The 15,938-nt window shown below is 33.6% G+C and overlaps 2 protein-coding genes across 4 annotated transcripts; one reads left to right on the top strand and one right to left on the bottom strand.

Moving 5' to 3' along the window:
- Positions 1-1,072: 1,072 nt before the first annotated feature.
- On the bottom strand, positions 1,073-5,977 carry LOC115970732. Of its 3 annotated transcripts, none has more exons than XM_031090329.1 (8): positions 5,864-5,977; positions 5,603-5,639; positions 5,119-5,363; positions 4,324-4,360; positions 3,731-4,011; positions 2,891-2,939; positions 2,404-2,684; positions 1,073-2,037 (listed from the first exon to the last, which is right to left on the bottom strand). In XM_031090329.1, the coding sequence occupies exons 1-8, from the start codon at positions 5,906-5,908 to the stop codon at positions 1,360-1,362; spliced, it is 1,653 nt and encodes a 550-aa protein (XP_030946189.1). In that variant the 5' UTR covers positions 5,909-5,977; the 3' UTR covers positions 1,073-1,359. The 3 variants fall into 3 exon arrangements, with proteins under 3 accessions (XP_030946189.1, XP_030946191.1, XP_030946192.1); XM_031090331.1 differs by having other exon boundaries at positions 2,891-2,927; XM_031090332.1 differs by lacking the exons at positions 3,731-4,011; positions 4,324-4,360 and having other exon boundaries at positions 2,891-2,927.
- A 5,478-nt stretch (positions 5,978-11,455) lies between these two features.
- Positions 11,456-15,246, top strand: LOC115970198 (increased DNA methylation 1-like). Its single transcript, XM_031089859.1, has 8 exons — positions 11,456-12,244; positions 12,359-12,467; positions 12,592-12,671; positions 12,762-13,009; positions 13,218-13,304; positions 13,414-13,513; positions 14,192-14,387; positions 14,494-15,246. Exons 1-8 carry the CDS (start codon positions 11,456-11,458, stop codon positions 14,721-14,723), a joined length of 1,839 nt encoding a protein of 612 aa, XP_030945719.1. The 3' UTR covers positions 14,724-15,246.
- Positions 15,247-15,938: the final 692 nt, after the last annotated feature.

The raw sequence follows: 15,938 nt of genomic DNA, 5'->3' as shown, positions 1-15,938 counted from the left end.
TAAAACTAAAAAAAGATTTTTGCCGCCCTTGAGTCTATTGAGTATTGACGGAACTACTAACAGAACAGAAGTGTCTATTTGGCACAGTATCAAAATTTATGTACTAGTTGGGAAAAAAGAGGGGGGGGGGGGGGGTTGATCTTATTAGTGCATCAACATAAGAGTTCTAATTGTCATATTAATGCATTTTATCCAATGTATAAACATCTACATTATTAGTTAAATGAATGAGGATTGATACCTTGCATCTCAATTTTTCGAGGTAATTTGCAAGCTAGTATAGTGAGGGGAAAAAATATAATAAGTTAATGGGCATTTGGAAAAATTTTACAAACTAGCATCTCGAGTTTTATAGACTCGATTTCAGTCTAAAACTTAAGACTTAAAAACTCAATTCCCACTTGCTGAGTTGGAAGTATGACGCCACATAGATCTCAAGTCTTATAAACTCGAGTTCTAAAAAGCAAAACCGAGTCTTTGAGACTCATTTTTTGTCGGGGAAGAACAGCTTTGAAGACTTGAAGAAGAACAGATTTGAAGAAGAACAGAGGAAGAGGGAAAATGATTTGAAACGATCTGGAGCTCAGAAGAACAGAGGAATACAATCTGGTTGAAGAAGAACAGACACTGGGTGGACGATCTACAACGCCTAAGAAGAATGAAGAGACGCTTGCTGGAGAAGAACGCTGGGTGGACCAAAAAGAACAAACAGAAGGGAAATTAAATGGTGGAACTCAAGTCTTAAAAACTCAAGTTCCATATGGAATTTCTTCCACGTTAAATGCAACCACTTACAAATCAAGACTAAAAACTCAAGTTTTATCTTAAAACTCGAGTTTTAGACACTCGAGAGATGCTAGTTTCCTAGATTTTTTTGAAATGTGACAACTAACAAAATTGTTTGATATTTAAGATTAATTAGAAAAAAATTCCAATTTTTCTATCTTTCGGTCTTTTTCTTTCTGGTTTTTATTGTTTATTTTGTAACAAAAAGAATTTCAATACACAAATTTCCTAGCAACAATGATGCCCTCCAAAGTTCGAAGTATGTAGAACAAATTCTATAGAAATGTACACTGAAACAACCCTTGCTTGATATTAGATATTAATAATATTGATCTCCTCCATTAAAGGCACATGACATGACACAAATTTGTGATATTCAGATGATTAGCAAGTAGCAACCTACATGCGAATATCCTTATTTATCCTTTGCTCATATGTAAGGATCAAGCAAATCAATGAGGTGACAAGCAGCCATCTGTAGTATCAAATAATTTCACCTGCTGACTGATCAAGGATTTGCTGAGAGAGGATTGAAGTCTCCCTAAGTATCCAAGATTTCTTCATATGAAGTTTTCACACCCTGCGAACCCATTGCTCTAGTCGAAGTTGCTTCAAAGGAGGTCCTAGGTTCGGCTTACTCTTTTGAGGACACCGCCATTTCCCAGTAACCGCCATTGCATCAGAGTGTTGGAAATTGGTTGTTTCTGTTAAGACCTTTCTTTTTACGACCCCAACATTTCCACCTGCTGAAGGAACTGTCCCTTTAGTTAACCCTTTTGTGCTTTTAAAGGAATTCTCATCGTTTGTCCTTGTTAAGCTCATCTTCCTTGTTGCAACAAAACCATTTTCTGAAATATTTTCTGCATTTTCCTTGCCACTGCGTCCATGAGTTGATTTTGTCATTGCAATTCCATTGACTAGATTTAACTTTGACTTGCTTTCAGGGGACACACACTCCACATCTTCTGTTTTGACCTTCACTTCAGAGCACTCCTGTATGGCACCCCTACTATGAATCAAGCGTTTTGGAGATTTTCTATCACCACTGCCTGAAGTTCTGATATCCAGTGGCAGACAATGAATTTTTTGGGGTTGCTCATTCTTACTTCGAGAATCTTCATCATTCAAGCTTGATACATCTTTGGTTGGCCTACCTCCATGGTTTTGCTTTATTTTAAAGTTCAAGCTTTGTTCAAAAGACGAATTCTTTTGAGAAGATGCATTTTCATTCCCTCTAAGCCTATTGTCACCCTATAAATTGCAAACATAAAAGCATGGAATGAGATAACAAAGCCAACAAACACTCCTACCTTTTACAAATATAAAAATTCCATCTAATTTTAAGAGGGGGAAGGGTGGAGCAGGAACACTACAGAAAAGAAACTATCATCTGATAATTAGACTTTGTTTCTTCAAGTACTTTTGATTTAAGATACAGCAGAATAATAAAAGATCTGGTAACTCTAGTAACAATTGTGCCACTATGTCATGGTCTTAAAAGCCATAATAGACATCTTTATTAATCAGAGTTAATGTGAACTATAAATTTTTGTAATTAGATGAAACATAAGGGAAGGGATGAACAACTAGAAGGACATAGAGATGGATAAAGAGTACCTCTCTTGAAGACTGCTCTTTCTGTTCATTATTCATAAAACAACTGTTAGATTTTACAAAGCCATTTGAGTGCAACTTCTCACCGATATTCACTTCACCTCTATTTTTACTTTTGCTGTATTCCCCCAATGTCTCCTCTTTTTCCAAGTCAGTCTCTTCAATATCAAACTCATCATTCTCACATTCAATTTCTTTAGAAAGGGAATCTCCAAAATCATTTGTACCCAGTACAGGAGAATCGTACACATAGCTTGAAAACCAGTTTCTGATGTCAGGGGGCTCTAACAGATCAAGAAACAAAAACAAATCAACCACTCATCAGCCAAGCATTTTACAGGAGATATATATACGTGTGTGTGTGTGTGTGTGTGTAATCATTCCATTAAAAAAAGGGCAAGAAGGGCTGTAACCTTAACGCAAGGAAAGTATACAAAGATTCTAAGATAATATTTCAAATAGTACAACTTGTGGGAGAAGCAATACACACCAGAAAGGAGTGAAGTTGAGTGCAATGAATCTGCAACCTGCAACAAGAATTTTTTTGTTTGGTGAATCAGATGAGCTTTTATTGAAAATTACAGAAGAATACAAAACTATTCTGTATCACAACCAGGCCAGGATCACAATACAACACAGACATTAAAAGCTAGAGCTGCCCAGCATTACAGTGAAACCATAAGAAGGAAAACAGAGACGCTTGAAATGGACTCAACTACTTATTACGATAATTTAATCCTCCAACATGGCCTTAGCTATTGACTGACTCAAATAACAGAAAGATAGAGACCCCAATTGGAGCACTTGATCTTATTTAGGCTGAGGCCATTATCTGTGACTAGCAAATTCCACCCTTGTTTTATCATCTTTCTTTATTCCTTTAATTAGCTTCTCCTCAGTTAATAAAGCACCCCCATTTATTCGAGCATTCTTCTGCACCTTGAGGTTATAAACAGCTGCCCAAATAATAAATTTGGATATGATGGTCCTAACCTGTTATATCATTTATGCCCCACTCCACAAGGCCTACCCAATGTGAAAGGAGGGGGGGAGGAGGGGGGAGGGGGGGTTGAAATAAGACAAAGATCCATGATCTTCTTCCAAATCCTAGATGTGATGCAGTTTTCAGTGTTATGGAACATAGTTGCAATGGTACGATACAACATAGTCTAGTCACAATTGTGCCACTAAGTCATAGTCTTAAAAGCCAAAAGCCATAATAGACATCTTTATTAATCAGAGTTATTGTGAACTATAAATTTTTGTAATTAGATGAAACTTAAGGGGATGGATGAACAACTAGAAGGATATAGAGATGGATAAAGAGTACCTCTCTTGAAGACCGTTCTTTCTTTTCATTGTTCATAAAACAACTGTTAGATTTTACAAAGCCATTTGAGTGCATCTTCTCACTAATAATCACTTCACCTCTATTTTTACTTTTGCTGTATTCCCCCAATGTCTCCTCTTTTTCCAAGTCGGTCTCTTCAATATCAAACTCATCATTCTCACATTCAATTTCTTTAGAAAGGGAATCTCCAAAATCATTTGTACCCAGTACAGGAGAATTGTACACATAGCTTGAAAACCAGTTTCTGATGTCAGGGGGCTCTAACAGATCAAGAAACAAAAACAAATCAACCACTTATTTCTTACTTGAATTGGATTTTTCTACTTAAATTTAACTACTTATAAATCGCTGTGCAAGAGAATGAGTGTATTTCAAATTTTCATTATGTTCCTGAGACTCCTCCAGCAGCCAAGCATTTTACAGGATTTCAATTCTATTATATATATATATATATAAGTAATCATTCCATTTGAAAAAAGCATAAAGTACTGTAACCTTAACACAAGAAAAGCATACAAAGATATTAAGATAATGTTTCATATAGTATAATTTGTGGGAGAAACAGTACACACCAGAAAGGAGTGAAGTTGAGTGCAATGAATCTGCAAGCTGCAAAAAGAAATTTTTTGTTTAGTGAATCAGATGAGCTTTTATTAAAAGTACAGAAGAATACAAAACTATGCTGTATCACAACCAGGCCAGGATCACAATACAATACATGACATTAAAAGCTAGAGCTGCCCAGCATTACAGTGAAACCATAAGAAGGAAAACAGAGACGCCTGAAATGGACTCAATTACTTATTACGATGGTTTATTCCTCCAACAAGGCCTTAGCTATTGACTGACACAAAGAAAGAAAGATAGAAAACCCAATTGGAGCACATGATCTTATTTAGGCTGAGGCCATTATCTGTGACCTGCAAATTCCACCCTTGTTATACCATCTTTCTTTATTCCTTTAATTAGCTTTTCCTCAGTTAATAAAGCACCCCCATGTATTCGATCATTGCTCTGCACCTTGAGGTGGTAAACAGCTGCCCAAATAATAAATTTGCATATGATGGCCCTAGCCTGTTAGATCATTTATGCCCTACTCTACAAGGCCTGCCCAATGTGAGAGGAGGAGGGTGGGGGTTGTTGAAATAAGACAAATATCCATAATCTTGTTCCAAATTCTAGATGTGATACAGTTTTCAAAGTTATGGAACATAGTTGCAGTGGTACAATACAACACAGCTAAATACCAAAATCATGATTGTGCTACTAGATTAAACTCTCTTAAGTCTAAAACCAGATCATAACTTAGCTCAGTATAGAAAATAATGTGAATTTCATTTTTAAAAGGGAGATCAAGGAAGAATTACCTTACTAAAAGACTGGCTTTCGTGTTTATCATTTCCAAAAAAGCTGCTACATTTCACAGACTCTTGATCTCTTTTCCCAGTTCCACCAGGATTTACTTCTTTTCCTCCTCCACTCTCATTGATAACCAATTCATTTTTCACAAATTCACTTTCTTTAGAAACAGAATCGACAAAATTGTGATTCAAGTCCAGCACAGGAGACTCATATTCATAGCTTGAAAACCAGTTTCTAATATCAGGAGGCTCTGATACAACCCACAAAAAGACCAACACAGAAACAAATCAAAAAGTCACAATCTTTCACCACAAATTGGATAAGATTTTCACACTTTCTGTCTAGCTGCCGAGTAAACACAACAAAAATAGAAAGGAAACCTGGAAATAAGAGATACCCATGTCTCATTTCTTTCTTTATATCTATTTTCTTAGCAACCAGACAGTAATTAAGAATTGCAGAATCTAGATAAAGCAAAGTAATACATACCAGATGGAAGTGAGAGTGAGCAAGAAGAACCCAGTACCTAACACCCAAAAAATGAAAAAGTTAGAGCCTTTGGTTGCAGAGAAATTGTGGGACAAGACAAGAAATCTTAAAATGTTACAAAAAACCACTCCAACCCTTTACTTGTTACAACTTACAAAGGCTCCAAAGCACTTCATTTTCTTGTACTATACAATCTCAGGAACCAAACCCAAAAAATAAAAAAGTGCAAGTAATTAAAGAAAAATAAACATTTGGATTAACCTGAGAATTAGATACAACTTGAACCTCTGGGTCTGAATTGTCCATTACATCTCTCTGTCTATGTCTCTGTGTGTGTAAAAAAAACGTAAGCGGCTAAAATGGTTGTTGTTGTTTTTTTTTAATGAGAAAATGGTTGTGTTTTAATTAATTATTTGTTTTTATTTTTATTCAAATTTCGCGGGGATATTTGGCGCCCTTTGTTTTTTTTTTTTTTTGTTAATAAAAAAAAATTAGAGAGTTGGAAAAAGATAAGCGCAAGCGAAGTTAAGGCCGTGTACGGGTGACATCAAAAAGTGAGTTGCCCTATTTTGGTTTTCTTTTTCTTTTTTTTGGTGTGCCAAATATTAACTTTTTTGCAAATTATATTACTAAAAAGTATTTTTAAGTTATTTAGTTATTATGTAGTCTCTTTTTAAACTCGATTTTTTCAAAATTGAGTTTTAAGTGAAACTTGATTTACCAAACGAGTTTTGTGTAAATTTTATTTTTAACTCGATTTTAACTTGACCTTAAATTGTATGGCACTTGCATGGATGGAACTAGAGTTTGGCAAAATTAAGTTTCACTTGGAATTGAATTTTGGCAAAATCGAGTTTCGGAAAAGACTATATAGCTAAATAAATTACGTATTTTCAGCAATATTTTTCATAAAAGGGGAGAGGGTAGTGGGAAGTGGCATTAGGATATATAAGAGCACTAATATTATAATATTTCATTACTGATATTGATAATTTTATACAAACTATAAATCATTAAACTCAATCAATAGCCCTTTTATTTTTATTTTTTAAGGAATCAAGTGGCATTTTCTAATTATTTTAAACATAGGAAATCACCCTCACAATTTGTTTAAGACAAATTAATTTTTTTTAATCCCTCAAATAAATTATTGCAGAACAAGATAACATTTGATTTGATATTTTTTATTTATTAATAGTTAAAATCCTATATTGCTTAAAATTGTAAGAACAACTTTACATCTTGAAATGTAACTAGTCATTCTATTCATGAAATTTATATGTTATGAGGGCCCTATTTCATTATTACATAAGAAATCATATGGAGTTGCATACCTAAAACTGCTAGAACTTATCCTTCTAGTAAGATAGACATTCAAACAAGAAGATAAACAAGTAACTTTACTAAATGCATAAGTACACGGCGAAAAATACGCAACTATGTTTTCTCTCCATAATTGAGAAATTGTATTAAAATTCAGAATTTATTGACATATATCTACATATGGAAATTGGAAAATTTCCAACTGGCTAATAAAATGCCTCATTATAAGTCTAGGCAAGATTTTATTGCCAAGATAGTTGTTATGGGCATAAGTGTGTAGAAAAGTTTGGCCAATTTGAGTGAATTCCCATGGAAGTAAAACTTTTCCCAAATGAAACTTCACTCCAAAATTTTGTTTATAAAAAAATGTAATAAAAATTCAGCCTGGATATATTATCTCTAATGAGTTATATGTTATTCCAGTGATCAATGTCAACAATTCCTTAAATTTAAGTTGTTCCCTTCTTTGAAAAAGCATTATTTTCAACAAAGAATCCTCATTTATAAAAGTAATCTCATCTATGTTATTGTGAGCCCCTTATAAGGAGAGGTGATATAAGCAATCACTTTTACTTACTCATTTCACATATCGAGACACTTCGCATGTCAAACTTGCATGCAGTTTAAACTTATTGCCCAGTGTCTCGCTCATTCATGACAGCGCAACATTGTCACTTTTTCCTATGCAATTAAATGATATAAAGCCATTACTCAGGCTCCTTAGCTAGGCACCATATCTCCCTCTCTTAATCTCTTATTTGCCAAACAAACCATCCATTTTCTTTTGTTCACCTATTATCAATTTTGAAGGCATTTTAAGAATTCTTCAATTATTTATTGCCAACGCCAGTACTTGATGCTTGAAGAAAGTCCACTGGAACTTGCATGTCAAGGATCTAGAGTGACAGCGTTCTTCAAGAAATTTTAGGTAATTTTTTCTTCTCGATTACTTTTTAACATACACAATTATGCTAGAAACCATGATGATTCATTTTCTAAATCACCTGATTGGTCTTTGAGTAAGATATATTTTCAAATTAGCGTGTCAATCATGCAATTTGTTTTTTTGAGTAAATGAAAATTGATTTTTGGTAATATGTACATGATAGATGATCTTGAAGAGTATTTTTATATGAATTATTTTGGTACATTTTATAATTTTTGAATTATAAAAATTTGCCCCTTAATTTTCACTATTTGTGAAATTCTAGTTACATGATTTCCTTTTACTACCTTTAATTGTTTGGTAAAATCTACACATGATTCCCCCCTCTCCCAATTTTGTATGGTTTTCAGTTTGATCTTTAGAGCATTAGCATTAGGAAATGCTAATGCTATATCTAAGAGAAATTTAGCATTTTACACCTAAAAAACTATTGCATCAGGAAATTGTAAACAGCAATATTGCAAATTTTTTTGCAATACTGCTACAGTACAATTCTAAACATAGAATTATACTGTTCACAGAATTGTAAAAAATTAATAATATTATAATCCTCCTATTTCAACCGAAATTTCTCTCTCATCCCTCTCATTTTTTCTCCTCTCTTCTCACTCTTCCTTCTCTTTCTACATCTGCTCTCTCCCTCCATCTGCTCTCTCCTCTCCGAAGCATCATTGCCAAAATTTCTCACCCATCTCTGAAATTTCTCACCCATCTCACACGGCCACTCCTTCATCTCTCATCGCACGGCCTGCCTCTCTCTCGTTGCACCGGTGCTGGGTTTTGGATTTTTGAGGTTGGAGGTTGGATTAGCGTGGATCGGCGAGCTGGGTTTGAATCATTGGGCTGGGATCGGTTGATCGGTGGGTTTGAAATGGTGGATCCGTTGATCGGTGGGTGGATCGTTTGGGTGGATCATCGGTAGCTCCGATGGTGGCTCCGATGACGATTTTTGGGTATTTCGACGGCCTGGGTGTGGGTTTGTTGATCGGTGGTTTGGGTTTGCTGATCGGTGGCTTGGGTGGTGGCCGTTGATGGTTTGATCAGTGGCTTGGGTGGTGGGTTTGTTGATCGGCGGCCTGGTTTGTGTGGCTCTGTTGATGGTTTGTGTTTGTGTGTGTGTGGCTTTGTTGTGGTTGGGTTGTGGCTGAAGTGGCTGGTTATTCTGGGTTTCCGATGGGTTTTTTTTTTTTTTTTTATTAGTATGGGTTTTTGTTCCGGTGGGATTTTGGTGAGCAGTGGACAGTGGGCAGTGGTGGCTTGGGTTTTTCTGGGTTTTTGTTCCGATGGGTCTGTGTGTGGCTTTGTGTGTTGAGCTGGTGTTAAAGGTTGAAGGAGAAAGAGAGGAAAAAAAAAGCTGTTGGAAAGCCTAGGAAAACAAAAGATTCAGTTAGAAAAAAATAGTAAAGAAAGATTAAAAAATAATATTTTAATAAAAATAGAAGTTTGGGAAATGGAAGTATTGTAAAATTGGATGGTATAAATGATAAAGTGTCCTGAAATTTTATTAGAAGTCAAACCAAATTTGTGTGCCACAACTCAAGAAATCATTGTTTGACTGTTGACTCACGAACTTAATTAATTACACAAAAATATTATATAATAATGATAATTAAAATTTGAAATTTTTTTTTTTTTGCGGCAAATCATTTTATTATTTTCATAATTATAATTGATATAAAAAAATATTAAGTTATTATCTCAAAGGGGCAAAAGGAGTGGTTATGATTTGGAATAGTTTAAAAGGGCAAAGATTGTGTCTAGTGCACATAAGCACTAAATTCAAGCTAAGTCCAATCTAAAAAGTTTTTTTTTTTTTTTTTTGGTGATAAAGTTAGATAATCTAAAAATGTAAAATCAATGATGATGATGATAAAATTAATAGATAATGGTATTGACAGTGGTTAATTTTACTCTAATCCTAAAATTGTTAATCGAGTGGAAATGTGCTAATTAAGAGTTAATTAATATAACTAAGAGAAGAGTAATATATATATATATATATATATATATATATATATTATTAGAGAGATGAAAATAATTTCATTACTCGGAAATGTTTTACAGGTATTTTTTAGCACAAAACATTTTATACATTTTTCTTTTGCATTTTATGGTTAACTAAAAACATTTTCAGCTTTAACCAACCTAAACAAATATGGTAAAACATTTTAAAGCGAAGCAAATGGAGCGTGAGTTTTTTCTTTATTGAAAAATATACATACTCTAAAGAAAATATACAATAAGTTAAGGTTTTGTTTGGCTATTTATTTATTTTTCAAAAAACAGAAGGTAAACTTATAAGTATGATGCTCTTGGTGTAGTTTTATTACTTCTAAATCGAAAACTAGTAACGTTTTCAGAGAATATCAAAACACTTTTGGCAATATATTTCTACTTTGCTTTATTCCTTTCTTGTTATTTTAATAATAGAAAATTGTATTTAGAAATAAGAAGCAAAGAGATAATCCCAGTGGATCAATTTTTTTTTTCATGGAATCTACTTTATTTATTTATTTTTATTATTTTTGTGGTAGGACTAAGATAGAAAATTTTAAATAATTTTTTGCGCTGTGAATAAGTTTAGAAAATTTTTAATAATTTATATGTATGACAAATAAAATTTTGTATTAATGGGAATGAAAAAAATCAGGAGCAGGTCATGAAGTTCTTAAGCAATTTTGTTCTTATGTTCACTTGAAAGCATAAAAATTAGATGATATATCTTTCTTCTTATCAGAGTTGTGTTTCTTATTAGAACATTTTTAGAATCTCAATACTAATATGATGTAAAAAATTCTATTATCAGTGTAAGTATATATGTCCCATTATATTTGGTATAAATAACTTATTATCACCAAAAGTCTTGTAGTTAAGTGGTATTGTGGCTTTCCTTTATGAGAAGAACTAGAGTTTAGAGCCTCCTTTTTCCTATTGTTCTAACTATTGAATTATAAAAAAGAACTTATCATCATATCATTTTGTATTTTGGACAAGTTCTTAGAATATCTTTAATCTCTCCTTAATTAGCTCATTATCTGGGACAAAAATTTTGTACTCTCTTTTCTTATATGCAGGAAAATTCAATACAAATTAATAATTAGCTCATTTTTTTAATAAAAAAATCGTATACGAAATGACAATATATTTGTCACTAAAATTTGTATTGCAATCTTTCATGATATACTTACATTAATGAAGAGCCCACAATAAAAGATAAACAATTTTAATACCATAAATAGGGGCTTTCAATGTCCAATTCCTTACTTCAAGTTCCACAGTTACTCAGATACACAGAGCTAGCTGTTTTCTTCCTCTTATACTTTAATTAGTCTTCCAAATTTGTGCATAACACCATAAATCTCAATTAAGATGAAAACAAAAGCAACAAAATAAGATTGGTAAAAAATCAAAATGATCCTCTCCATTATCCAAATCATTGTCCCAATACTTTTTTTTTTTTGGTATTAAACCCAGCTTTGCCTTCACGGTTTCTATTTTAAGCTCTACTTTCTTTGTTGCAGGGATTTGTTTATATAAAATTTGCATTTCTCAGCGGAAAGTTTAGTATTTTTTGAATCAAAATCATGGCCTATTCATTGAGAAGCAGGAAAAATAAGAAAATCTATGTGTGTTCAAGCGGTTCATCAGACAGTGACTCAGGTTATTCTGATCCTGACTACACAAGGATTAGGCCTCGAAGACAAGCACAACAAAATAACATTAATAAGTGCAATAAAAAACTGTCCACAGATGTTAGAATGGTGGAAGTGGGGGCTGCATGTTCAAGTGTGAGGCCAAGAAGGGGTCGTCCTACTAAGAAGAGAGCAGATGAAGAAGGAAAGAAAAGTTTTGAAGTTGGAGAAAGTTCAAGGAGAAGAAGACGAGCTCCTTATTCGCTTATGAAACGCTCAAGATGTGCAAATAAGTCTGGACCAACTGAGTCAAAAAGAACAATCTTGTCATGGTTGATAGACTTGAAGATGATTGAGGAAAAAGAAGAAGTAGGATACATGGATGATCCTTGTGAACAAAACATATTGCTTAAGGGAATGATTACAAGGGCTGGGATATTATGTAATTGTTGTAATACGGAGGTAACAGTGCGGGGATTTGAAGCTCATGCTCATAGTAATCTGAAAAGACCTTATGCGAACATTTTCCTATTGAGGAGAAATGTTTCCCTCCTGAGATGCCAACTTCATGTCTTGGATGGGATCAGGAAATCAAGGCATTGTGGATTTAACCTAATTGAGCCTAGAGAGACTGATGTAGACAAATATGATGACGCTTGTGTCATCTGTGCAGATGGAGGGGACTTGATATGTTGTGATAATTGTCCTTCCACAATTCATATAGATTGCACAAATTTGAAGGTCTGTAGTTTCTTTCACAGTTATTATAATGCCTTCTAGGAAAATTTACTTTTTTTCTTATGAATTGTTGTTTGGTTTCTAAAATTTTGTGTGTAATTGGACTTTGAACTTTAGAGAATTCCTCAAGATGATTGGCGGTGTCCTTATTGTGTTTGCAAATATTGTGGCGATGGTGGCTATGCAAATGATGAATTATTCCAATGCTTTCAATGTCAGAAGAAATGTATATGCTTCATACCTTTTATTTGGAATCTTAGCTTTTTTGAAGTTCTTTTTATTTTTTAAATTCTAAAGTGACAAATCCTAATTTGTGCTTCTTGTAGATCACTGGTCATGTCATCTTGAAGTCGAAGTAGATATTAATCGCCCATTGACTCCAGACAGGTCGCCTAACATGAAATCATTTTGTCAGCTGAGCTGCAAGGAGGTATGCTAATGTTCTCTACACATTTTTATTTGAGAATGTCTAATTCTTTTGAGTATTGTTGAAAGGATTCTGACATAAGTTCTGCCAAAGATTTTGGAGCACTTGGATAGAGAACTGAGAGTTAAAAATGAGCTAGGCGGAGGACTCTCTTGGACTCTTATCCGCCAAACAGATATACATTTAGCTACAAAGCCTACAAATATTGATCATTTTCAGCAGATTGTGGAATGTAACTGCAAGATAGCAGTTGTGTGGGATATGATGAATGAGTCGTTTGATCCAATCATAGATCGCCACACAAACACGAATGTGATTCATGGTGTCGTATACAATCGAGAGTAAGCAGCCCTATAAATTCTTTCTTAGCTATAACTTGTTCTACATCTTATTCAGTCTAATATTGCTGCTTTTTATCAACATGTTTGGCATTTAGTTTTTGAAAAACATTATCTGTTCACCCTTTCTTTATTCTCATAGTCTATAGTTTTAAGTTCAAGGAAAAAAAAAAAAAAACAATCTGATAGCTCAAAAATCCTTCATTTTCAGATCCAATTTGACTCGCATAAACTTTCAACGTTTTTATACTGCTATTCTTGAGAAAAATGACGAAATAATCTCTGCAGCATCTCTGAGGTATGTCCATAGTATGAGGTATTTTTCTGTGTGTGCTGGAAATCTTGTATGCATGGAGCTTTAGAAAATAACCCTTTAAACTAAAATGATTGCCCTCGTGGTTCTACAGAATACATGGGACAAAGATTGCAGAGATGCCCTTCGTTGCAACTAATGAAAAGTATAGGAATCAAGGGATGTGGCAAAAGCTTTTGCTAGCGATTGAATCTGTAAGTTGTTGAATAAGGTTCTCTAGTGCATGTAAATATATCCCAAATATGAATATAATAAATAGAAGAAACTAAGCGATTGTTTTTAAATACACAGCAACAAAAGGGTGTGTCACCCAACTTAGATTCTGCTTTAGTTTGAAACTTTTTCTGGAATTTCCGATAAAACCCAATATTTTGACAAATTGTGCTTGAACAAGCTGATTGACTAATCTATCATGTGTTATAACAAATACTGTTTGGAAGATTTTTGAAGTAGTTTGAGTCTCCATGCTTTTAGTTGTAAGTAGCATAGCAAGAACTACTTATAACAGGTCAGTAGGTTACAGTCGAAATAGATGATAGTGTACCAATATTTGCTGTCTTACAATTGATATTCTGCAAAAAGTGTTGCCACTGGTTGCATTGAAGATCCTAGATTTTAAGGCTGAGCAGATTGCTTATCCACCATGAAAATATTTAGAAACAGCTCATTGATATATTTCCCCACATTGAGAAGTCATCTATTTGCAATCATAATATTTAGGCTACACACAAAAACACACCTCTATCTGTTTTCTCTGGAGCAAAGTTGAAAAAATATTTTTCAGTCCCTTGAGCCCTCTACTTTTACTTAACGATCCGGCGTGGTCCATTGGTCCTTCTGAGAACAAGCTCTCATGCTGATCTAATTTTCAGGTCCTTAACTTTCTTAAAGTCGAGAAATTGATCGTTCCATCAATTGAAGATCTCGTTCCAATGTGGACACAGAAATATGGTTTTTCAGAAGTCGAGGATTCCGTGATGAATGAACTGAAGTGCTTCAACGCATTGATGTTTACAAGGGCAGTCAGATTACAGAAATCCATGCACAAACCTGCCGTAAAATCAGAAGGTGGAGACTCCGAATCTCTCTCTCTCTCTCTTTCTCTTCTCTCTTGTGTGTACTATTTCCACCTCATCACTTCTTTGGCTTCCTTTTTATCCTCCTCTCTTTGCAGCTATGGAAGTTGATGGAGTTGGGAACAATGGCAATCAGAATGGAGAGGATGCAAAACAAAACCAGACAAATCATATGGAGCAGAATGCAATGGAGGTTGATGAAGTAAAGAACAATGACAATATGGCGTTGCAGGATGGAACAAACATGAGCCAGAACCAAACGAAGCTGCTACTTCCTGACTTAAATGATGAACCTCCTGAAGAAGAGCCACTAGTACCCATGGAATAAAGAGTAATTATTTAGTACTCCAGGAGTATTGCGTTATAATATTCTCTCCTCTCATTTTATGGTGGGTCTTGCTATTTAAATTTATAATATGATCCATCATTCATATGATAAGAGAGAGTATCACCTCGTTATACTTCAGGAAAGAGTAACTGAACTCAATCAAGCAAACATCCTCTTACTATAGGGTTAACATGCAAGTCTTTATTATCTAGTTTTTACTTGCTGACTGCAAGGAAAGTACTAAGGATTTTTTATGATCAAGATTTTAGGATTTTTGATGATCCCCTTGCGGATCTTTCTATGTTATTGTAATATGACTGTATTGGCATGTATGCTTTAGGGAAACCAACCAATGTGCAGACAAGCTGACAAAGAAGGGAGCCATGCAAGATCAAGATTTTAGGATTTTTGATGATCCCTTTGCGGATCTTTCTATGTTATTGAAATATGACTCTATTGGCATGTGTTTTGAGAGGCTCTGCCTCACCTCTCTAGTTTAATCATATTGCAAACCTTTTCTATCCAAAAAAAAAGTTAATTCACGTGAGCCATCAAACTATGCTATAAACATATACTAATAATTCATTAGTACTTTGATAAAAAAAAATGGTAACATTTTGACATTTTTCTAAAGTTGCAACATAATAATAACAGAAAATATTTAGTGTTTATGAATACTAGTATTATGCCCATGTCAATGTATGATTTAATGAAAAATTATATATAAATATATCAAAATTATATAATAATAATTATTGAGCAACACTTGTCTTTTTGAAATTTTTATAAATTAATAATTATTGAGCCACTTGAAACTTTAATAAATTTTTAACTACAATAAATTAACTATTTAAATAAGTCAGATGACCAACAAATAAAAATAAAAATAAAAGTGTAATACATACATATATTGAGGCACTTGGTACAAGCACAAGGAGTGGAGTGTAAATTTTACCATATTAAAACATGAAATTAACATATATATATATATAATCAAAACAATTAAAATAAAATATTTAACTTTATTTTAAATTACTTGAAACTTTTTGAATTTTAGTTGAAATAAAAATTAAATTCCTTGAAACTTAGGTAAACTATTGGTATTTTTGATAACAAAGTTTTACACTGAGTATTATTGTAAACTAATATGTAACCCTATGCATATGTATGAGTACATTTAAAACAATCACAATTACACACACACACACACACACA

Source organism: Quercus lobata, chromosome 12, assembly GCF_001633185.2.
Source record: "Quercus lobata isolate SW786 chromosome 12, ValleyOak3.0 Primary Assembly, whole genome shotgun sequence".
Taxonomy (NCBI): Eukaryota; Viridiplantae; Streptophyta; class Magnoliopsida; order Fagales; family Fagaceae; genus Quercus; species Quercus lobata.
Note: the sequence above shows the minus strand (reverse complement) of the source record. Positions and strands in the feature narration are given on the sequence as shown.